The 23,704-nt window shown below is 45.0% G+C and overlaps 1 protein-coding gene across 1 annotated transcript in view; it reads left to right on the top strand.

Annotated features, from left to right (window-relative positions):
• The window catches only part of SLC5A5 (solute carrier family 5 member 5), a 127,235-nt gene that overhangs the window by 22,637 nt on the left and 80,894 nt on the right, over positions 1 to 23,704 (top strand). Inside the window, exons 8-9 of the mRNA XM_082257497.1 lie at positions 15,463 to 15,592; positions 16,779 to 16,867. Of these exons, the coding sequence (XP_082113623.1) occupies positions 15,463 to 15,592; positions 16,779 to 16,867 (219 nt within the window). The remainder of the gene's footprint in view (positions 1 to 15,462; positions 15,593 to 16,778; positions 16,868 to 23,704) is intronic.

Here is a 23,704-nt window from a genome sequence, read left to right as displayed (position 1 = left end):
AAACCGCTGTATGGTCTTGGCCACAGTGCTGCAGCTCAGTTTTAGGGTCTTGGCACTCTTCCTACAGCCTAGGCCATCTTTATGTAGAGCAACAATTCTTTTTTTCAAATCCTCAGAGAGTCATTTGCCATGAGGTGCCATGTGGAAATTCCAGTGACCAGTATGAGAGAGTGAGAGCAATAAAACCGAATTTAACACAACTGCTCCCCATTCACACCTGAGACCTTGTAACACTAAGGAATCATGTGACACTGAACCTGGCTGATCACTGTTTTTTTGTTTCCTAGTGTCCAACTTTTCCTTTAGGTGGCAATATAACCCTACTGTCTCTGAATTATGTGTCCCTCACCGAACTCTCAAGAGAAGAATTTTACGATAAGAACAAAAATTCAATTTCATCAATTTTTTCATAGATTTCTATGTAAATACATCTTATCAACCATTGGCTTGCGCAGGTAGAGTGTCAGGGGTGCCTGGGCACACTCTAATCACTGTGTGTGGTGCCGATTCCCCCTTTTGCCTGGGCTTCCCCCGTGTTGCATGCAAATATGTAATTTACCAGCCCCTTCCTTTTCTAAATGAACACAGTGAACACACTCACTTACTGTGTTCATTCATAACCGAAGCATAGTAAATGGTGTTTACTATATTTCAGTTTGTGAATCAACAAGAAGCCGCTCAGCACAGACCACTATCCTGTTCATTCAGTGTGCAGTGCAGCTGGGGCTGCAGAGAAAGGCATGTGTGTTTGAGCTTTGGGGTGCACACCCAAATGCAATACGCTTTGCACATCTATGTTATCAACTTCATTCATTCTATTAGTGGGTGCTTCTTTCAGAAACAGAAATAAAAGCTATACCATAATGTGTTTTACATCCCATGAAGCACTAGCTGGCAGGATTGCATAGCTCCCAACTGTCCCTGATTTGGAACAAAGTCCCTCTGTCCCTCTTTCCTCCTCATTTGTCCGTCATTTTGGTCTGATATATATAGTTGTATATAAAATGCACCTTTTATCTTTCAAAAGGTGTTTCCCAATGCTAAACCTTTCAACCAATTTCGAAATGGCTGTAGTTGTAAATTCCTAAAGCCAATAGAAAAAAGGAATAGTGGTGTTAAAAAAAGCATTTGTTTGTTTAACTAATCTTTTTTTTTTGTATAATTGTCCTTTAAGGGGACATGGCAGGGGGGTGTGTCCTATGCCTACATACTTTTGCTAATAGGTGTCCCTCATTCCCATATCAAAAAGTGGGGAGGTATGGGATTGTGGATAGTGTATATGGCTTTGTCTGATATAAAGAAAACATACTTTTTATTTGTCATAAGTCCTGGAGCATGTAGGCCTTGTAGAGCTTTGGGTGAGAAAGCCTCTTTTTCTAGGTAAATATCTAGGTAAAAAATTGTCTTAACGACTATGACTGACATTCAAGACTCTCTCTATTTCACGGTTTTATACAAAATGGGGATCTAGGCAAGTATTAAATGGAGGCCACTTTTGCTAAAATTGCTTTTGCTGAAGTTCTTACTGTATGACAGAGTTGTCTCATCAGAACAAGGTGCCTATACATATACAGTAAAAAAAAAAAAAATCTTAATCTCTATATGCTAAGAAAGTAAGAATATGCATGCATCATACATACTAGGGGGAGTAGAACTGTGGGAATCCATAGCGGAGAAGGATCTGGGTGTTCTGGTAAATCATAAACTTAATAATAGCATGCAATGTCAAGATGCGGTTTCCAAAGCAAGCAAAGTCCTTTCTTGTATTAAGAGAGGCATGGACTCCAGAGAGAGATATCATTTTGCCCCTGTACAGATCATAGGTAAGACCTCATCTGGAATATGCAGTTCAGTTTTGGGCACCAGTTCTTAAGAAGGATATCGGGGAACTGGAGAAAGTGCAGAGAAGGGCAACCAAACTGATAAGAGGCATGGAGGAGCTCAGCTATGAGGAAAGATTAGAGGAACTGAATTTATTCTCTCTCTTGAGAAGAGGAGATTAGGGAGGGATATGATCAACATGTTTAACCACTTCCCGCCCACCCTATAGACAAATGACGGCGGGAATGTGGTTGAGTTATCCTGACCAGACGTCATATGACGGCGGCAGGATAACACAGCTCTGGGCGCCCCCCGGGGGCGCGCAGAGCGGCGATCGGTGATGCGAGGTGTCAGTCTGACACCCTGCATCTCCGATCTTGGTAAAGAGCCTCTGACGGAGGCTCTTTACCATGTGATCAGCCGTGTCCAATCACGGCTGGTCACACAGTAAATAGGAACAGCCGTTGATCGGATTTCCTTAGTTCGTGCCTGACAGGCACGAGTAAAGGAGCGCTCAGGGAGCCCCCAATTGCCCTCCCCATCAGTGCTGCCCACCAGTGCCCTCCCTATCAGTGCTGCCAACAAGTGCCCATCATTGCCATCCTTTAGTGTCGCCCACCAGTGCCCATTATTGCCCACCGGTGCCGCCTATCAGTGCCCATTAGTGCCCATCAGTGCTGCCCGTCAGTGCCGATAAGTGCCGCCCATCAGTGCCCACCAGTGCCGCCTATCAGTGCCCATTAGTGCCCGTCAGTGCCACCTATCAGTGCCCGTCAGTGCCACCTATCAGTGTCCGTCAGTGCCACCTATCAGTGCCCAGCAGTGCCGCCTATCAGTGCCCACCAATGCTGCATATCAGTGCTACCTATCAGTGCGACATATCAGTGCCCATCAGTGCTGCATATCAGTGCCGCCTATCTGTGCCGCCTATCAGTGCCACCCCATCAGTGCCACCCCATCAGTGCCTCCTCATCAGTGCCTGTCAGTGCAGTCTCATCAGTGCTCATCAGTGCAGGAAAAAAACGTATTTGTTTACAAAATTGTATAGCATAAACAAAAAAACTTTTTTTTTTTTCAAACTTTTCGGTATTTTTTTATTTGTTTAGCAAAAAGGAAAAAACCCAGAGGTGATCAAATACCACCAAAAGAAAGCTCTATTTGTGGGGGGAAAGTGACATAAATTTGGTGTAGGTACAGTGTTGCATGACCGCGCAATTGTCATTCAAAATGCAACAGTGCTAAAAGGGGAAAATTGGCCTGGGCGGGAAGGGAGGGAAGTGCCCTGTATTAAAGTGGTTAAATACATAAGGGGTCCATATAGTCAACTTGGTGTGGAGTTATTCACTTTGACATGACTTTCTTGTGCAGTGCACCAAATTGGAATCCCACTATATCCAGGTTCTGCCTAATGGAAGCTGACAAAGGTTCAATCACCAGTGCGAATAATAACCATGACAGGGAAACACCTGTCGGGTGCCCATGCCAAGGAGGAATGTAGATGAAATCTACCCAGACAGCAGAGCCCTGCTACCCATGTTATCAGCCCTGGCCTGTATGTTGAGAAACAATGTACGCAAGTTGACAGCTGTAGACCTCTGCCACATTTGGCACTTTTCGGGGATTTGACAGGTACCCGCTCCAACTTCCGGCTGACTATGCCACGGCAAACTCACCCAGAAGTTCGTCCCCCCTCCTTTCCCTGCCGCCGCGCCATTTACAAAGTGCAGTAGGGAACAGGCTGTGCAGCCACAAGGCTTCACTGCTAGTTTCCCTTAGCCTAGATAGAGGTGGTAGCACCCGACAGGGCCATCGTACCGAATGGGCACGCTGGGCAGTTGCCCGGGGGCCCTAATTGCCCAGGGGGCCCCACCTGTCCAGGGACCCAGCCTCAACCAAGCATTAGTCCCAATTCCCGTGTGCATCCCGCTGCCGAACTTAGCAGGTGGCAAGCGCCAGTCGGTCCAGCGCTGCTGTCAGGCCACTTGGGCCGTGGAGGAGGAGACCACAACTGCAGAAATGCCTGTCCGCCTCCACGAGAACAGGCACACACAGTCGTGTCTGACTCCCATTCATGTGTGTGTGTTCACTGGACCCTGCCGCCGAACTTGGAAGCTGTCATTAGCCTGGCACTGCTTTACCAATAAATATAGCCTTATTGATAATTTGCATTTTTATTCTCGTTGGTGAATGTGTAGGCAGGGCCCCAATGCACTGCATTGCCCGGGGCCCTTTAATGCTCTTAAGATGGCACTGGCACCCGAGAGCCAACTGTAAAATAAGCTCAGGTGAAGACACCGCTGGATTCTTGGACAGGTTAGTGTCCTAATATCAAAAGTCAGCAGCTACAATATTTGTAGCTGCTGACTTTTATCTTTTTCTGAGGGTGCTTGGAGCTCCACTTTAAGCACTTTTCACAGGAATGGCAATTTTTTCTCCCCATGCTGTTTGTATACCTCTTCCTGCAGACCATCATCCCCCAGTGCCTTGCAGTTAGGGAATGTGGCAGTTGCCTGCTGCAGCTCCTCCAATGTAATTGGGGAGTCAGCATTTCTTGGTTTTGGAGGGACAGTTTCGGTAGGTGGTTACTGTTCAAATAAGTCAAGATATCTTTGGATGTGTATACTTGCTTTGATTGGTATAAGGTGGAATAAAAGGAGACAATTTCCGTAATTATGGAATCCGGAGTAGTGGCTAACCTACCATCCCCAGTCCGAAAGGCATCTATGGTGCATCCAGAGTGCTGCACTCTTGCAACCCTGGCTAATAAACTCCCCTTTTGTTTTCTCTCCTAATAGAATGCTGGCTTAGAGAAAAATCGCTTCCTATCTGCAAGGGTGATACCAGATGGCCCAGTGCATCCTGAGCAGACAGCCAAGACCCCCTAGTAGAGCTCATGGGATTGTCTAAATACAATCCAATTGGTCTGCCCGCTGCTTGAGCTCAACTGTCAAACCATTTATGTTTCATTTAACTACATTCATTTTGCTTATAAGTATACCCCTTAGGAATGCTTTAAAGGCATCCCAACTTTGTGTTATATCAGCGTGATTCTCATGGGCTGCAAAAAAATCAGCAATAGAATAGATGTATAGTGACACGTGAGGGAAAGAGGTTAAGCCAAAAGGCATAAAGCTTCCATGGGGGACACAGTAATTGAGGGCCTTACTTCCAGATGGATCACCAGGGGGGAGTGTCCTGATATTCCTCTTGGGAGGTATCTAATGTCCTTAGGGTAATATGAAGGGGGTACTCAGACATAGGTCAATCCGAGATAAATACATATGGGATTTGGAAAAGCATGAAAATGCACAAAAGGCAACAAGATCCGGCAAGGACAGGAAGGGGAAGTGGGTTTTTATATGATTAGGGTTGATTGGACCAGGCACCAATTAGTGGTGCACTGGCCCTTTAAATTTTAGAGCAGTGGCGCGCGCGCCGGGAGGAAGACAGAGTGGGAGCCGAGCGGGAGGTGAGTGGAGTCCGCGGACGGGAACGTCCCGCCGCGCGGACCGAATGTATGTGAGATGGGGGGAGCGGTGCTCACGGTCGGGGAAGGTGACCGGAGCGCCGCTACCCGCAGAACGCCTCGAGTGCTCCGGGGACGCTGCAGGACCCGGAGCGTTCGGCGTGACAAGAGGTAAATCTGGTTATCCAGCAGGTACACCAATTAAAAGTATTGAAAGACTTTCTTTGTAAAAAAAAAAAGCACTGCAAGACTTCCCTAGAAAAGAGAGGAGGAATGTAAACCACAGAGAATATGATAAAAAAGGATACCAACACTGGTAACATTGAGGGGTTGCAAAGCAGGGGATGCTCAATACTGACAAGTCTAAAATAGTGAAGAATTTTATTGAAGCTTGTAATTATGAACATGAATTACATCTAGTGCACTTCCCGCCAGTTGGGATAGTGACACCACTGAGAGACCAGACACAGAAAAACTCAAAAGACAGACAGCATAAAACCTCACATGCCTCATACCTCACCATATAATCAGGGAACCTCTCAGGCAAGGAATTCAGGCAAGGAATTCAGCGAACAGCAGTGTTTAGTCCAAACAGACCATATTCACTGCCACATTCACTGAATGCTTGCTCGCATGCCAAAGTGACCTGTGGTATCATACAATAGTAATATTACTGACAGTGGCCAGTTTGATGAACATCAATGCCAGAGCTCTTCTGGAAATAAAAGGTACTGTAAATATGTATGATCATGTGGGGAATTTCCAGACATATACTTCCTTTAGTGGTCAAGAGGAATCATGGATAAGTCTCTGATTGAGAGATGAAGCACTTGTATCGCTTAATCATTTTGATTATACAGCTACTATATCACATTGATGCAGTATTTTCCAGAGGATATGTGAATGCATGGGTCCCCACATTTAATTTAATTGCAGAGTTGATTTAGGCAGGGGGGTCTCAGAACAGCCTGTGATTTAAGTGGGTCACAAAGACCAATGAGTATAGGGATGAAATTTTCCAATAAGCTCTAGCAGGATGACTGATAGTCCGGAACAGACGATGGAGGAGGGGAGACTCAGCGGGGAAGAGGACCTTGACAGGGAACTGCACCCGGGAGTCCACAGTGCTATTGCGGGGAGAGATGCTTTGAAGTAACACCGGGGGGGCTCACATCAGGTATGGCTCTACTATAAACAGTCCGAACACGGGCAGGTGGAGATGGTGAGTATATCTTAGTGCATAAACTTTAGCAGGTTGCTTACCGCTTCTCCGATGGATTCTGCCACCCTCAAATACCTGTTGGTCGCAGTCAGTTCTCCATCCCCGGCACTGGCTCAGAGGTTCATCTCCTGGCAGTTTTCCTTTTCGGTCTGTTTCCAGGGGAAAAAAAAAATTGTATCCAGTCCCGCGGTCTCCGAGCTGTCTCCTCATTGGTACCGGAAGTCCGGTTCGTCACATTCACCAGAAATTCTTTTTTCGACTGTGCCCAATCACTGCGGCCACAAATGCATGTACAGGGTTCCTGGTATGAGGCGGGCTTAGGCGCGTGACGTCAACGCAATTCGCATGCGTGACGCACGCTTCTTCAGGACCTCATGGTTGCCGTGGCTCTCTGACTATATAGGGCCTACAGGAGATTGTTTGCTGAGCCCCAGATGTAAGTGGGTTACCTTTCCCGGTTAATATAACAGTGTTGTTTCCCCGACTCCACACCCTTCCCCTCTATGAATGTAAACCACAGCTATGACACATTGTATAATATACAGTTGACCTTTTCAAAAATATGTATCTACACCAGGGAGTTTGCTTTCTAAAATGGGGTAATTTTATGGGTGTTTTCACTGTCCTGATGTTCCAGTAGTCAGAAAAATAGTCACATAATTTATGCTCCTTGAAAGATTGAAGGCGTTCCTTGGATTTTGGGACCCTCTATGCAGTTAGGCTGTGAAAAAGTCTCACATATGTGGTATCCCCATACTCAAGAGGAGTAGCAGAACATTTTTGGGGTTTACTTGTATTTATGCCTATGCTGTGTGTAAGAAATAACTTAAAATGAAAAAAAAAAAAAAACAGATTTTAGTTTTTTAACTGCACACAGAATCTGGTGCAACTATGCATTGTAAACAAACATCTTCTCGGTTTTATTGTCAAAGCTTAATTGAACAAGCTGGGGTTAGAAGCTGGTTGGTTACTATGTAGAGCTGCACCAGTTTCTGTGTGCACCAGCTTTAGTAAATCTCATGCATTCTGTAATAACAAAACCTTATTTAGGCCCCTTTCACACTAGCGGAGCTTTCAGATCCACCAGTCAGTTTTTCAGGCGGATCTGAATGGATGCCCCATGCATCTCTATCGGGCATCGGATGTCAGCGGAGACATGTCCGCTGACATCCGATCCAATCCGGTCCGTCAAATCTGAACGGATGGAAACCTTTTTTCCATCCGTCCAGCGGATCGGATGAGAATGGACAGGCGGTCCGTTCTCATCCGATTCACCCATAGAGAACAGCGGGACCTGACAGCTCTGTCTCCCCACACAGCGCGGAGACAGAGCTGCCATCCGCCGGCTCAGCGGGGGATCGGCAGATCGATCCCCCGCTAAGAAAAACTGAGTCTGCCGATGGACTCTAAGTGTGAAAGGGGCCTTATTCTTTTTTTTTTTATTATTATTTTTATGTGTTTTTTTTGTTTTTGTTTTTAAACAGCTATAGTTGAACCTTAAAGAGTATGTAAACCCAACATTTCATATTCCTGATAAATGCCTGCTGTACCATGTACAATGTATACAAATGCATCCTGTTCTCTTTGTATTGCTTCCTGGTGTGAAATCCCTGGTGTTCCTCTCAGTCCCTGTGGTGTCCTATTAAAAACTGACCACACTGTGTCAGTGTTCTCTCCTTCAATGATCAGACTTGTCCTGACACATCCCCTTGCACAGCCTTTCACTGGGAAGATCAGTGTATTGCTGCTTCTCCTCCCCCAGGTCTTATACAGCTGAGAACAGAGGGAATGTGATCACTTATTAAAATAGGGAAAAAAAGGTATTTATAGTGTTTTTTCTTTTTTTAAACTGAATGGGTTGTTTTACAAGGTGATCATTTACAATCACTTTAAGGCCAGCTGTGGAGGGAGAACATACAAAGAGGTTGACCTAGGGCACAATTGGCTAAAAAGTAAAGACCATCTGATGTCAGTGGGATAAAAAATAATAGTCACTGTTGGTGGTCAGCGGAAAGTAAGATTGTTAGTGTCAATGGTCAGTAGCGGGAAAAATGGTTAGCATCAGTGAGAAGAAAAAAAATGTGAGCGCCAGTGGGAGAAAATGGTGAGCATCAGTATTCAGTGGGAAAAACTATCCGCATCATTGGTCAGTGGGAGGAAATATGGTTAGCGTCATTAAGAGTAAAAATCGTCAGCATCACACCTGTTGCCAGGATAACATGTTTCGGGGTACGCGCCTTTGTCAAATCCTAACAGGCAACCAGCAGACCAATGTATATATCTGTGCACCGACACCCATCAATTAACAGTTAATCCAGCATATTCCTAGGCCCAAGGATGGTCTGGTCAACTACTGATGGGAAATGCAACATTAAGACCTAATAGACCCTTAAAAAATATATAGATTAAAATTGGCATTAAAAAAAAAAAAAAAACAGCCGCCGCATGCATGAAATGACGTGGGACATAGTTTTTTTTACTCTCCTAACAAATGTTTGACAGACAGCTAACACTGTGTCTGAGCCTTCCTTAAAGAAGAATTTCATTAAAATATTCAGGGATGGTTTAGCAATCAGCAATTGTTGAAACAATAAACACTTTGGTCAGAAGTAATGTACAATATAGTGTATAGAGTTCATGAATCTGTAAAACACAGAGTGCAGGGGTGTATAATACAAATTGTGAAAGTGTTAGGAGTATATAACGCACAGTGCTTTTATCAGGTACCGGGTGCTGGAGGCCTATGGAGAGAGGGCTTCCCTTATGGCTAAGTTCCAGACTCCCCTGGAGGTGAGACAGGAGGAGTCGGGCACAAAGTAGCACATGTCGTCTTTGGAGTTGCTAGCAGATGGAGTCAGGAACACTGCTGATTTGATCAACAGCATCTGCAGGAAGGTGGCGCCTGTGAGATTTGACAGGTCTGTAGAATCACTGAGACAGTAGGATAGTCAACACAAGCCAGGATCATGAATCAGGTAAGTAGCAGAGCAGACAAAGTCAGGTGGAAGCCGAGGTCAAACACAAGAAGCAGGCAGTGGGTATCCATTAGACAAGCCAGGGTCACAGACTGGAGACAGACAGGGGACAAGTCAGGAACAAGCCGAGTCAGAAACTAGGGATCACAGGAGCAAAGAATCACAGAAACAAGCTGAAGATCAATCAGCAACTTCAAACACTGACAGGCTTCCTCGTAAAGGCCCATGTGAAGTGCTGGTGGAGATGCTGGGTCCTAGAGTCCTTCTCCTGCCGTTGCTACCCTGACAGATGCTCTGTCCTAGAAACCTTCTCCTGCCATTGGTGCCCTGACAGCTGTGGTGTGTGCCTGGTTTAGGAGTGTATGACGCACAGAATGCAGGGGTCAGGAATATGTACCACACAGAGTGCAGGGACCAGGAGTATAAACCACACAAAGTGCAGGGGTCAAGTGTGTGTAATGCACCATGTGCAGGGGTTTAGGAGTGTGTAACGTATAGAGTGCTGGGGTAAAATAAAGAGAGTGATGGAGTCAGGGGTGTGTAATGCACAGAGGGGTCAGGTAAGAGCTAAATTCTCCCCAAATGCAATGCTTTCCCCTCTTAGCGAAATTTCCCCTCTCCACCCAAAAATCCCAACACTAATCTGCATGCTCACCACCCCCCAACCCAGCACAAATTCCTTCTGCAAGGCCAAAGAAAAATGCCAAAAAATCCCTCCTTCTCCTCATGCAAATCTTTGCCCCCCTCCCCTTCTTTCCTCACAGTACACATCTACCCCCTGCACAAAATCATGTTCCCCCAAATTCTTTCTCCCAACACAAATCATCTTCTTCCCAAATCCCTCCCAGCAAAAATCCTCTCTCCTAAAATTATCCTGCTAGCACAAATCCTTTTTGCCCAAAATCCACCCTGCCAGAACAAACCCTCTTCTTCCCCAAATTCTCCTCCCAGCACAATTGCTCTCTTCCCGACAAATCCTCCCTCCCATTGCAAATCATTCCCCCCTCCCCACAAATTTCCTTTACCCTTTTTTAAACTTTTCTGTTCAATACTTAAAATTATTTAAAGGCATACGTTCACATCAAGTGAAATGTAGTCCCAAAAATTTTTAAAAAGTTTTATAACTGTCTCAATAGCCCTATGCAGGAGGGGTTACTGTGATGCTAAATTTCTCTAATCCTCTTCAGTCCCCAGGCCTTCTGACATTACCTAGATTTTTAACATTTTTGTGTGAAAATTTTAAAAATTTGCTCCACAGGAGAACTGGTGGAGGAGCATTGACTACCTGGCTCTTGGGATTTTAACAGCCCTCTATGCTGTATAAAGCCATCTTGCATTGTTTGTTGCCTTGTTTTTTTCTTCCTAAATGACGTACAGGACAAACCTGCTTGGACTTTTTCTGAGTATCCCTGTATTGTGCATGGTTGCAACTGCCAATAAAGCTCCTCAAGTTAGAAAATTTTCAAATTAAAAACACAGAACAAAAATAGAAAAATTGACCGAAAATAACTGGAAACCCATGGATGCCTACTTGTAATTGAAGTAGCAAAATCCTAAACTGTTGTGGTTATCGCTGTCAAAATACAATGTCCCAATGGGGGGATACCTCCATTCACCTCATTTGCTGGATAAAGGAATCTTTTTTTTTTCATTCAACTTGCTGGATGAAAAAAAAACAACTATCCGTCTATGGCCAATAGGGATGGGCCGAAGATCCCCCTGTTAGGTTCGCACCAGGGAAAAAGTTGTAGCGAACATGAAAACTCTATTAAAGTCTATGGGACATGAACATGAAAAATCAAAAGTCCTAATTTTAAAGGCTTATATGCAAGTTATTGCCATAAAAAGTGTATGAGGATTGGAGAAATGCCCTGGGGGAAATGTATAAATGCAAAAAAAAATTTAAACAATCGTTTTTAAGAAGCAGTGATTTTAATGATGCTTAAAGTGAAACTATAAAAATGAAAAATTCCTTTAAATATCATGCCTGGGGGGTCCCCTTAAAGTAGCACATCTGTACGATGTATGTAGCCTGCTGCAGCAATACTGATATTTCTAAAGGAAAGAATGTCATTTAAACTTGCTCACGGCTGTAATGTATTGTCGGCTCCTGGCAATACAGATAAAAAAAAAACATGATTAAAAGGGCATAGAGTCCCCCTCCCTAATCTATACCAGGCCCTTTGGGTCTAGTATAGATTTTAAGGGCAACCCCACGCCAAAATAAAAAAAAAACAGAATGGGCCCCCCCCCAACATCCATACCAGACCCTTATCTGAGCATGAAGCCTGGCAGGTCAGAAAAGGGGGACGAGCGAGCCTCCCCTCCTGAACCATACCAGGCCACATGCCCTCAACATGGGGGGGTGGGTGCTTTCCCCATGTGGTTGTCGAGGTCTGCAGGAGGGGGCCTTATTGGAATCTGGAAGACCCCTTTAACAAGGGGGCCCCCAGATCCCGCCCCCCCCCCCTATGTGAATGGGTATCAGGTACATCGTATCCGTACCCATTCACCAAAAAAGTGTAAAAAAGTAAAACCACAGGAAACGGTTTTCGGCAAGTCCTTTATTATAAAACACCCCAAAGCACCCTCCCCATGTTGAGGGCAAGGGGCTTGGTATAGTTTGGGGGGGGGGCATTCGCTCGCCCTCTACCCCCCTCCCTTTCTGGCCTGCCAGGCTGCATGCTTGTATAAGGGTCTGGTATGGATTTTGGGGAGGAACCCACGCCGTTTTTTATTTTTTTTATTTTCTGTCACAAGGTTTCCCTAACTACTTAAATACAGGGCACTTTCAAGCCCCCCCCCCCCCCCCCCCTCCTGCCTAGACCAAATTTTAGCTCTCAGGGCTCATTGGCATCAATGGGAAATCTTGGTCAACTTGACATGGCACTGCTCCCTGTCTTTAACATTGGCGTCTATGGGATATCTTGGTCAGCTTGACAAGGCACTGCTCCCTGTCTTTAACATTGGCATCTATGGGAAATCTTGGTCGGCTTGACATGACATTGCTCATGGACTATAAGTGACAGGGACACCAAACCTGGGAAGCACCAAGAGGGGACCCAGGAATACAGCATAGCAATACATTTTTAATAGTGGTTTATGCCTGTACACAACACTGACTGCACTAACTATCTGAACTCACTATCTAATAACTACCTGCCTAATCTCCATCGTCACATACTATACACGGCTTCCATGTAAGCAGCAGCCTTGGCCTAAGCATACAGGTCAGGTGCATGCTTTGGCCAATCATCAGCAATCAATGCACTGCAACAGCGCAAGTGTATTATTCGGCGCTCATCAGCGGGCAAACTTTCCACCGAGTGCCCCATTTGTTCGTGTGTTCAGCGATCCAAACAGCTGATGTTCGGGTCGAACACAGAGCCCATCCCTAATGGGCAACTTAAACTTTTCAGGTCTTATATACAAAGGAGGAGGCTCTCTACAGCATGATGATATAGTGAGAGATACAAAAACAGTTGTACTCATACAAGAGGTACAACTCTCATCACAGCTGGGAGAGAGTGCAAGCGCAGGAAAGCAAATAACATTCATTTTTTTTAAAAAAAATGGGAAATCTCTATGGCAGTCTGTTTAAAATGCTTGCACTATAGATGTCCCATGCTTTTAATGGGAGATTGTGAGAACTGGAGTGCTTACCCAAAGCAACAAATTGCCATATTTGACCATATAGTATTTGCATATATGTACATTTATTATTTATTATCAGTTTATTGCTCACACCATGTGTGAGATCGTGTTCTGTCCTGCATTCTGCATTCCTTTTCTGCATGTTTTACTGGCTGTCATACCCTTCGGGATCCTTTCATGGACATACTGCCTCCTGCCATACTCTTCGAGCTCCTCTCTTGGACATTCTGCCTCTTTTCATATCCTTTGCACTCCTCTCCTGGACATACTGCCTCCTGTCATTCCCTCTGCACTCCTCTCCTGCACATATTACCAACTGTCACACCCTCCACATTTCTCTACAGTACATACTTCCCCCTGTCATACCCTTCACCCTCTTCTCTTTGTCCTTCACATACTGTCTACTGTCATACCCTCTGCGCTTCTCTCACATATATGGACCACTGTCATACCCTCTGGACCACTCCCTTGCAGATACTGCCCATTTTCCTACCCTCATACTCCTGCCCTGCACATACTGCCCACTCTCATACCCTTCAAACTCCTCTCCTGCACATATTTCCCACTCTCATACCCTTTACATTCCTCTCTTGCACATACTACCTGCTGTCATACTGTACCTTCCACACCCCTCTCTTTCCCTCTCACTCCTCCCCTGCACATACTACCCACTCTCATTCCCTAGCACTCCTCCCCCACACATACTGCTCACTTTCATTCCCTTGCACTCTTCTCCTGCACATGCTTCCAACTCTTATACCCTCGCACTCCTCCAGTGCACATACTGCTATCTCTCTACCCTCGCACTCCTCGCCTGCACATACTATACACACTCATTCGCGAACATACGTGACAGGCGTAACCGTCACGTATGATCGCTCGTGGTCCGTGCTGCAGCCGGACGCGAGCTAGCTCAAGAAATCCCTGCATAAAATACTATCTATGCCGATTCACCAATCATCTCCTGTAAGTGCAATACTGTTTTTTCATTAAACTGTGTAGAAGATATCACACTATTGGCTGCTTTTGTTCTTCATATCCTATGCTTGTGAACCATTGGCTCTGTGGTTTGAGAGTCACCTTGCTGTAGGCTGGAGACATCGGAGGAAGTAGTAGATATCATTGAAAAACAAGCACTTACTACCTGCTGTTTGGTAAGGGACCATTTTGGGTGTTTCACTTGGAGATTGGAAGCACTTTAGTTGGTGGTCAACAGTTGATTTGTATTTTGCGTGCACCTTATTTCCGTCTGGTAAGGAGGAATTTCACCTGGTGGTGGGTTTTCACACTGAAGTTCAAGAATCCTTTTTCTTCACGTTTATCAGTTTGAATTCATCACTATGGACACTCATGATTTATTCATTATGGACTTTTGAAATATATCATGCACCTAATATCCTACATTTATAGTTTGATTATTGCTTTATTTTTGTTGGATTCCTATATTTGTTTTAGCGCACCCCACCATTTTCAATTATTATTCGTATTCATCTGGCACTGAATAACAGTAGCAGCTTTAACCACTATTTGCACACCCTCCCCACATACACAAGGTTTTTTATTAGCATGGATATAGTTAAGGGGTCTGAGAGGTGTTTTTTTACCATGTCACTCCTTCCCTACTTTTTCTCTTCTCACTACCACTAATGGGTCTATAACCCATACACCTCATGTACTATATTCCTTGTTTTGTTTTTTTCAAAATATATTCATCATATTTTGTATGTTATTAAAACATCTCAATCAATTTTATGAAAATTATACTCACCTATGAACGAATATATTAGCCCATAAAGTCCCACACCTTGACCTGAGGCACCAACCCCTTTTCAAAATATTATCTCGGGATGATGGCTAAACCGAACTAAAAGTTTTTTGGGAATCGCATACCTACAAGAGATCTGCAGTGTATTATGTGTGTGACCCCAGGAAGAAGACTCTTGCTGTGCACGTCATTTGTGGACATGGGGCTGGATTGCAGTTAGAATAGCTATGCCCTTAGTAATTGTGAATTATCCTTCAGTAGGATCTGCACACACATAGCCATAGACACTTTGATACTTTTTGCAGGAATGAAATAAGGTTCTTCTGAGTCTCTTCTATCTTCTGAGTGATCAAATCACTTCACACATTTATATCACAGAATATTAGTAGCATCATGCTATTATCATACTCTAGGCTTGTTCTGTGTATCCAATAGCAGAAGAACCAGCCAGAAGTCTATATTTATAATCAGTATAAAAATGGTTAAAAAAAAAAAAACACTAACCTCTCATTACCGTTTTCGGTTGAATGAATGCCTGAGAGTTTTTTTTTTCTTACAGAGCGATCCTGGTAAATCAAGTGGGCCTTTGCGTCATTGTGTCAAGTGCGGTCACCTGTGGAATCATAATGTTTTCATTATACGTAAACTGTGACCCTCTACTTGCTGGCTATGTCTCTGCCCCTGACCAGGTAGTTATATAGTCATCTATTTGTCTTTTTAAAAGTACTGTTTATAGCTGCAAAAAGAGTTCTACTTCTACTTCATCACCCAACATGTATTACTGTTAGGAATACGTCAATGATTATTTTGGTGGACTAAATTCATACTGGCATAGATTTTACAATCAGTAAAAAACATATTTGTAAATAGTGGGTGTAAATAGCATTCACAAACACCCTACAACTTTATTATCTATCTTTTTGGGATTCGTGATTATTAGTTTACCCATATAAATGTATACCAAGGGATTCCTTTTACATTCATGCATAAGAATAAATATTGTATATTCATAATAATTTTGTTAAATAGGGAGAGTAATTGTGCAAGCAATATCTTTTCTACCTTCCCCTGGATTACAATAATAGAAAAAGGCTTTGCTCACAAAATTCTGATATTTCCAGGGATTAGAATTTAGAAAAAGGCACTTTCTTATTACTTTAAAAAAAATATTTTGGGGTTACTTCATTTATGTCTTAGTCCTAAAGGAAAAGTATATTCTAAGTTACACTTCTGACCCTGCAATTGTCACCCCATTTTACTAACACATCATGAGTCAATGTTGCATACATAGGCAGTAGATATGAGCATTGTACTCCAGATTCAGAGGAGGTATGGCCATGTTGGTCATTATTAATAGTCATTACGTATGATGTCAACTCCTAATACGTGTATACACAGTAGCCCTTGATGTTAATGCTTTACCTAACATTATCAGGCCCAGATAAGGCAGTTATGCAGATCATGGTATCTGGGGCTGCAAAGCTGTAAGCAGACTAAAAGAATAAGTATATTTTAACAATTAACTTTTTCTTTCTTCCCTTCTGATCTCTAAATATATAATTGAACAGTGTTTTGTTGCTGTCAGGTTGCCGGGTTGGCAAAGCTACTCCTCTATAGATACTGTGTATAGAGTGTGTGTTACCACCCTAGGATAGGTAGTTTGTCAATGGCAAATCAAAAAGTAAAAATGATAGGATAAAAGCCTGGAAAAATCCAATGCAGTCATCACATCTAAGGACCGCTCAGCTACAATATTTAAAAAAAAAAAATTAAAATAAATTTTAAATACATTTTTCTTTGTTTTATGCAGTTCCCTCTATGAGTGACTTTGTGACAAAATAATACTACTCACCCTCTGTATATTTTCCTTCACAGTACATCCCATTCATGGTGCTGGAAATATTTGAACATTATCCTGGAATTCCAGGTCTTTTTCTTGCTTGTGCATACAGTGGAACACTCAGGTAAGATACTACATTGTTTTTGTCAAATGATTAGTAGATGTAGAAACATAGAAGAGTAATAGCAAAAAAAAGAAGGTATATATATATATATATATATATATATATATATATATATATATATTTTTTTTTTTTACGTTTTTGTCTAAGTTTTTATTTATGTTTGTGCTTGTCTCAAGCATGTTTGAATCCACTTACATTCACTTATTGTTGATTGACTCACTACCTCTACTGGAAGTCTAGGGCAAGCATAAACTGTTTCAGTAAAATAATTTTTTGGGAAAAATATTTTTTATTGGTTTTACAATCTTTAATTAAAATTAATTTTGAACTTTCCTCCTGTGAGTTTGAGCTCATGTCCCTGTGTTCTTTATCTTAGCTTCATTTTGAAAATACTCACAAACTGAATCTTATTCACACCTTCATTTATTTAAAGTTTTCAGTCATGTCTCTCATTGCCATTCTTTCCTCCAGACTCTACATATTAAGTGAATGAAGTCTCTCCTGATGTGTTTTATCCCTCAGAGCTTTCACCATTTTTGTTGCCTGTTTGTCTATTGACTCATTCTCTCTCATTCTCTTGCATTAGAAGGCACGTGCTGAGCCTGCGCCCTCTCCACCAGTCCAGCGTACTTCTTGTACTTCACTCCCAGTAACAGAATTGGGTCCCACTGTGCACCTAGTGCGGACCTCATGCTTGCATTTGTTAACTCCTTACTTCCCATACCTATGTGACCAGACCAGGGATCTCAGTAACACGGGTTTGGTTTCGGATGCTACTGGAATCTGACTGCTAGGGAGTGTGCCAAACAATGACTCCACCACTACCGGAGGAACCACACCTAACTTCTGGTCACTTGGTGTCTTTAACTTGTGCTTTGTTACTTTTAGCAACGGCATTCCTCTTCCTTCTCTTGCCAAGTTAACCCATTTTAAAGTGGTGTTACTTCATACTCCTTTGTGCTTTACAGAACCTGGTTCTTTACATATGCCAGAACCAACATGCACCCTTTTGAAAAAATTCAGACTAGGCTCAGGACAGTTAATGTAACTTTACTGGAGAGACTTCAACATTACAGTCCAATATGAACAAGTCCAATCCCTGACTCTATCTACAACTTTGTGGCTGCCCAGGCATACCTCTGCAAAGTAGTCACTGCTGGGGTTTTCCATGACTTAAAAGTTCTCCGGAACTCTGGTGCCTCCAACAGATTGCAAGGTGCAGCATTTCTTCTCCCAGCTGAAGATTTATTCTTCAGGCTTGTCTATGTCTTCTTCCCATGCAGCAGCTCTCTGTATGCAGAGCTCATCCCCTTTTATTTACAGCACAGGGGAGAGGCCAGAGCTCAAAAAGACTTGGAACTGCAGACAGGTTTAACCCCTTCCCAGCCTGGGCAGCATGTCTCGCTTTCTAACAGAAATCATTTCCCCTGTAGGCAACCTGCCTACAAGTGTGTGGTGGAGTAGTTTAGGGAGAGCTGACAGTCTGTGCAGGGAGGGTAAAGCCCCGTACACACGTAAAAACTGTCCGATCTTCGGCCTGTGTGTACAGCTGCTTGTCCAACAGAAACCGTTGTTCTGTCGAACAAGCATGCTGGAAAACCGGCAGCCGATCAGCATTCGATCAGCACTTGTAGCTACTGGATGCGAGCGTTGACCAGTGTGTTCTTGCAGGGAGCAGTCATCCTGTCAGGACAGCACAGTGGAGAGATCGCTCTACTAACATTGCATAGTTATTACAGCGACTGCCCCCTTTTTTTTCCTTCAGCGTGCTGGGTTGAGCGAAAAGAAATGTAACGTGTACCAGGCATAAGCTGTGATATGGTGCTGTACTGTGCTGGAACTTCTGGCTTGTCCTACAGTGTGTTGTGTGAGCGGGACTTTAGCCCAGGAGGAAGTTTGCACAGGTAAATCCATTTGTGTCCTGATGTTGTGCCTTGAAAAGTGCTGCAGCACTATAAGAGCTCATGTAGATGGACATAAACCAAAGGGCCTGGTATAGATTTTAGGGGGCTCCCCACGCCATTTTTCTTCTTAATTTTGTCATGGGGTAAGCTGTTTTTACCCCAGTTTTTTTTTCATTTACATTTTCTTTTTACAGTTTTTTTTTTTAATTCAGCTGTCAGCAGGGAACCCTTAACAACCTATTGACTGTGCGTTTGGAGGATGAACTTAGAAAGTTCAGGTGTTAGGCGAGCACCTGAATGGGTGATGTTTAGGTCAAAATGATGCTCAGCCTAAACTGTTTACCCATCCTTAGTGGTGCCTGAACACAGTAACCCCTCACAGTTACTCTTGCTGGGCGCAGTAATGGTCCCTGCTGGTAAAAATTTGAAAAAACAAATTGAAATGACATGCTACTGTCAAACAGGTGCAGAAAAATTGGGCCTTGGGTGTTGGTGGTGCCGTAAACCAAAAACATTGTTGGAAGTTAGCATAATCAAGATTCAGGAATAGGATAGGCAGCATAGGCAGTTTTCAAGGAATCCCAGATCCCATTGTAAATTCAATCAGTTACAATAGCATCAGGGGCTTGATAACTGCTGTTGATGCAGGACTGATTCATGTTGATAAATGTCAGCCGGTCAATGGAGTCTGTAGACAGACGCACTTTTTTAAAAAAAATTGAAATTACATGCACCTGTCAAACAGGTGCAGAAAAATTGGGCCTTGGGTTTTGGTGGTGCCGTAAACCAAAAACATTGTTGGAAGTTAGCATAATCAAGATTCAGGAATAAGATAGACAGCATAGGCAGTTTTCAAGGAATCCCAGATCCCTAGCAAATTCAATCAGTTACATTAGCTTCAGGGGCTTGATAACTGCTGTTGATGCAGGACTGTGTCAGGGATACCACATGCAGGCATCCAGCAAGGGTGATCAGATCAGTTGGCTGCACCAAGGAATCAGGACCAAGATGGATAAAGATGTAAATAAGTTTATTAAGCAAAATGACACACTCCAATACCAACACCAGTGACCATAAACAAGTAAACAAAATATAAATGATAACAGTACAAAACCCCAATAGAACCTAACAAACTATATACAAAAGGATGGAGCAAACAATAGCAGGACAGGACAGGGACAGGAGACAAGGAAAGCAGGGAGCCAGGTACAGGAAGCAGGGTACAGGGAACAGGATCAGAATACAGCATTCAGGATACAGGTTTCAGGATCAGACAGGGACACGGCTAGCAGAGAAAATACTGAAGCACTGAGCCTCAGTGAAGGGCGGGCTTATATTCCCTCAGCAGTCCTCAGGTGCAGCTTAATTAAAAGAACAGTCCAGCTGCTGGGAGACACCCGCTGGTGGGCCCTGGAACTGCGCCCCTCAGTTCCAGAAACAGTGCCACCAGCAGGTGACCCACGTAATGACACTGATCCTGACAGTTCCCCCCCTTTAAGGAGCAGCCTCCGGACGCTCCATTGTGCTTCTACCCCGAAAATCCAAAAAGGTCTCCCCTCCATGTCTGTGGGTCTTCTAGCACTCTCTAGGCCAAAGGCCTTTAACTTGCCAGAAGGCGTGCCACCAGAGTCCAGCAATTGATCATGCGCCCCACCACCAGGGTCTGGAAGCCGTCTAGGCACCCCACAGGTCAAGTTCCTGAAGAGGCGTAACATTAGGGATACACCTGCCCTCATTGCAACACATGTCCCAACACTGGGACTGAAGGCAAGCTGGACATAAAGCAGGGGAGCGCCAGCGGCATGCAGGATGTCCGGCAGTGGCACACCAGGCTGGGCAACAGACAGTGGCACATCAAACAGGGCGGCAGACCGTGGCTCAGCGGGCACTGGATCAGCAAGCACTGGGTCAGCGGGCACTGGAACAGCAAGCACTGGGTCAGCAGGCACGGTAGTGGTCACCGGAACAGCGGGCACGGGATCAGCTGGCACCGGATTAGTGGGCTGAGTAAGAGACACCGGATCAGCAGGCACCGGAACAGCAGGCACTGGGTCAGCGGGCACTGGAACAGCAAGCACTGGGTCAGCAGACTGGGTAGTGGTCACCAGAACAGCAGGCACGGGATCAGCTGGCACTGGATTAGCGGGCTGAGAAAGAAACACCGGATCTGCGGGCACCAGAACAGCGGGCACTGGACCAGCAGGCTCAGTAGGAGGCACCAGATCAGCGGGCACGGGAACAGCAGGCATCAGAACAGCAGGCACTGGATCAGCAGGCTCAGTAGGAGGCACCAGATCAGTGGGCACTGGATCAGCAGGCTTAGTAGGAGGCACCAGATCAGCGGGCACTGGATCAGCAGGCTCAGTAGGAGGCACCCGATCAGTGGGCACTGGATCAGCGGGCACTGGAACAACAGGCATCAGAACAGCGGGCACTGGATCAGCAGGCTCAGTAGAAGGCACCGGATCAGTGGGCATTGGATCAGCAGGCTCAGTAGGAGGCACTGGATCAGCGGGCACCGGAACAGCAGGCATCAGAACAGTGGGCACTGGATCAGCAGGCTCAGTAGGAGGCACCAGATCAGCGGGCACTGGATCAGCAGGCTCAGTAGGAGGCACCCGATCAGTGGGCACTGGATCAGCGGGCACTGGAACAACAGGCATCAGGACAACGGGCACTGGATCAGCAGGCTCAGTAGGAGGCACCGGATCAGTGGGCACTGGATCAAAAGGCTCAGTAGGAGGCACCAGATCAGCGGGCACTGGATCAGCAGGCATCAGAACAGCAGGCTCAGTAGGAGGCACTGGATCAGTGGGCACTGGATCAGCGGGCACTGGAACAACAGGCATCAGAACAACGGGCACTGGATCAGCAGGCTCAGTAGGAGGCACCGGATCAGTGGGCACTGGAACAACAGGCATCAGAACAGTGGGCACTGGATCAGCAGGCTCAGTAGGAGGCACTGGATCAGTGGGCACTGGATCAGCGGGCATCAGAACAGTGGGCACTGGATCAGTAGGCTCAGTAGGAGGCACCGGATCAGTGGGCACTGGATCAGCGGGCACTGGAACAACAGGCATCAGAACAACAGGCACTGGATCAGCAGGCTCAGTAGGAGGCACCAGATCAGTGGGCACTGGATCAACAGGCTCAGTAGGAGGCACCAGATCAGCGGGCACTGGATCAGCAGGCACTGGATCAGCAGGCTCAGTAGGAGGCACCCGATCAGTGGGCACTGGAACAACAGGCATCAGAACAGCGGGCACTGGATCAGCAGGCTCAGTAGAAGGCACCGGATCAGTGGGCACTGGATCAGCAGGCTCAGTAGGAGGCACCAGATCAGCGGGCACTGGATCAGCAGGCATCAGAACAGCAGGCACTGGATCAGCAGGCTCAGTAGGAGGCACTGGATCAGTGGGCACTGGATCAGCAGGCTCAGTAGGAGGCACCAGATCAGTGGGCACTGGATCAGCGGGCATCAGAACAGCGGGCACTGGGACAGCAGGCTGAGAAACAGGCACCGGATCAGCAGGCTGGGTAACAGGTATAATTGTATGTGTTGGGAAAAATCTCCTTTTCTTTTTAGGTTTAGATACAGGAATCTTGCTAGTGGTTGCAGGGCTATGAATAGATTGTGAAGTAGATGGAAGTGAAATGGCAGTATTGGGAGATGGTGGAAAAGGAGAGACAGTTACAGAGGAGAATTTCTGAGAGGTTGCTATGGGCAACAGGGTAGTAGAGGAAGTTTTCACAGGGTTAAATGCAGGAAAAGTGCAACTCGTTAAGCCAAGATATGAACAAGCAGTGGAAAGCAAACCATACCTAACTGCAGCTGTGGTTGCTACGGGTAACGGAGAGGAGAAACTTTGAGAAAACTGGTGTCCAGAGGCAGAAGTGGATTGGTGTGAGTTAGCTGATGCTAAATTGGAAAGATCTGACCAGGTTTGCAGTAAGGCCTGAACAAAACTCAATTTACAACCCCCTTGTCTGATTAGAGAATATACAGCAGTCATGCAATCCAACAGGGCCTCTGGAGAATACACTGAATAATGTTCAATAAAATAGGGTTTATCATCTTCCAAGAGCCACACAAGAGATACCACCTGAGAGACACTAAAAGGAGGAGAATAATTATCACCACCCTTAGGGGTATTAGATAAAGCCAATTCTGCACAGAGCTGAATAAGTGGCTGAATCTCTTTGAACAAAACTCTGCCTTGGTCAACAAACGAGTGGGCCAGACGGATGCATTCCAACAACTGCTCGCTAGTGTAAGTTTTCAAAATTTGGCGACAATATTCCCTGTCTTCTGTTACAAGCAAAGAAAAATAAAAGACCTCCTCTGACTGCATCTTGCAACAACCAGAAAATTCCTAATTCCCAGGTGCAACCGATCTGATCGTTAGTGGCTTCAGTATTCTGTCAGGGATACCACATGCAGGCATCCAGCAAGGGTGATCAGATCAGTTGGCTGCACCAAGGAATCAGGACCAAGATGGATAAAGATGTAAATAAGTTTATTAAGCAAAATGACACACTCCAATACCAACACCAGTGACCATAAACAAGTAAACAAAATATAAATGATAACAGTACAAAACCCCAATAGAACCTAACAAACTATATACAAAAGGATGGAGCAAACAATAGCAGGACAGGACAGGGACAGGAGACAAGGAAAGCAGGGAGCCAGGTACAGGAAGCAGGGTACAGGGAACAGGATCAGAATACAGCATTCAGGATACAGGTTTCAGGATCAGACAGGGACACGGCTAGCAGAGAAAATACTGAAGCACTGAGCCTCAGTGAAGGGCGGGCTTATATTCCCTCAGCAGTCCTCAGGTGCAGCTTAATTAAAAGAACAGTCCAGCTGCTGGGAGACACCCGCTGGTGGGCCCTGGAACTGCGCCCCTCAGTTCCAGAAACAGTGCCA

The sequence above is a fragment of the Pelophylax lessonae genome (genome assembly GCF_965119305.1).
Source record: "Pelophylax lessonae genome assembly, chromosome: 1".
Taxonomy (NCBI): Eukaryota; Metazoa; Chordata; class Amphibia; order Anura; family Ranidae; genus Pelophylax; species Pelophylax lessonae.
Note: the sequence above shows the minus strand (reverse complement) of the source record. Positions and strands in the feature narration are given on the sequence as shown.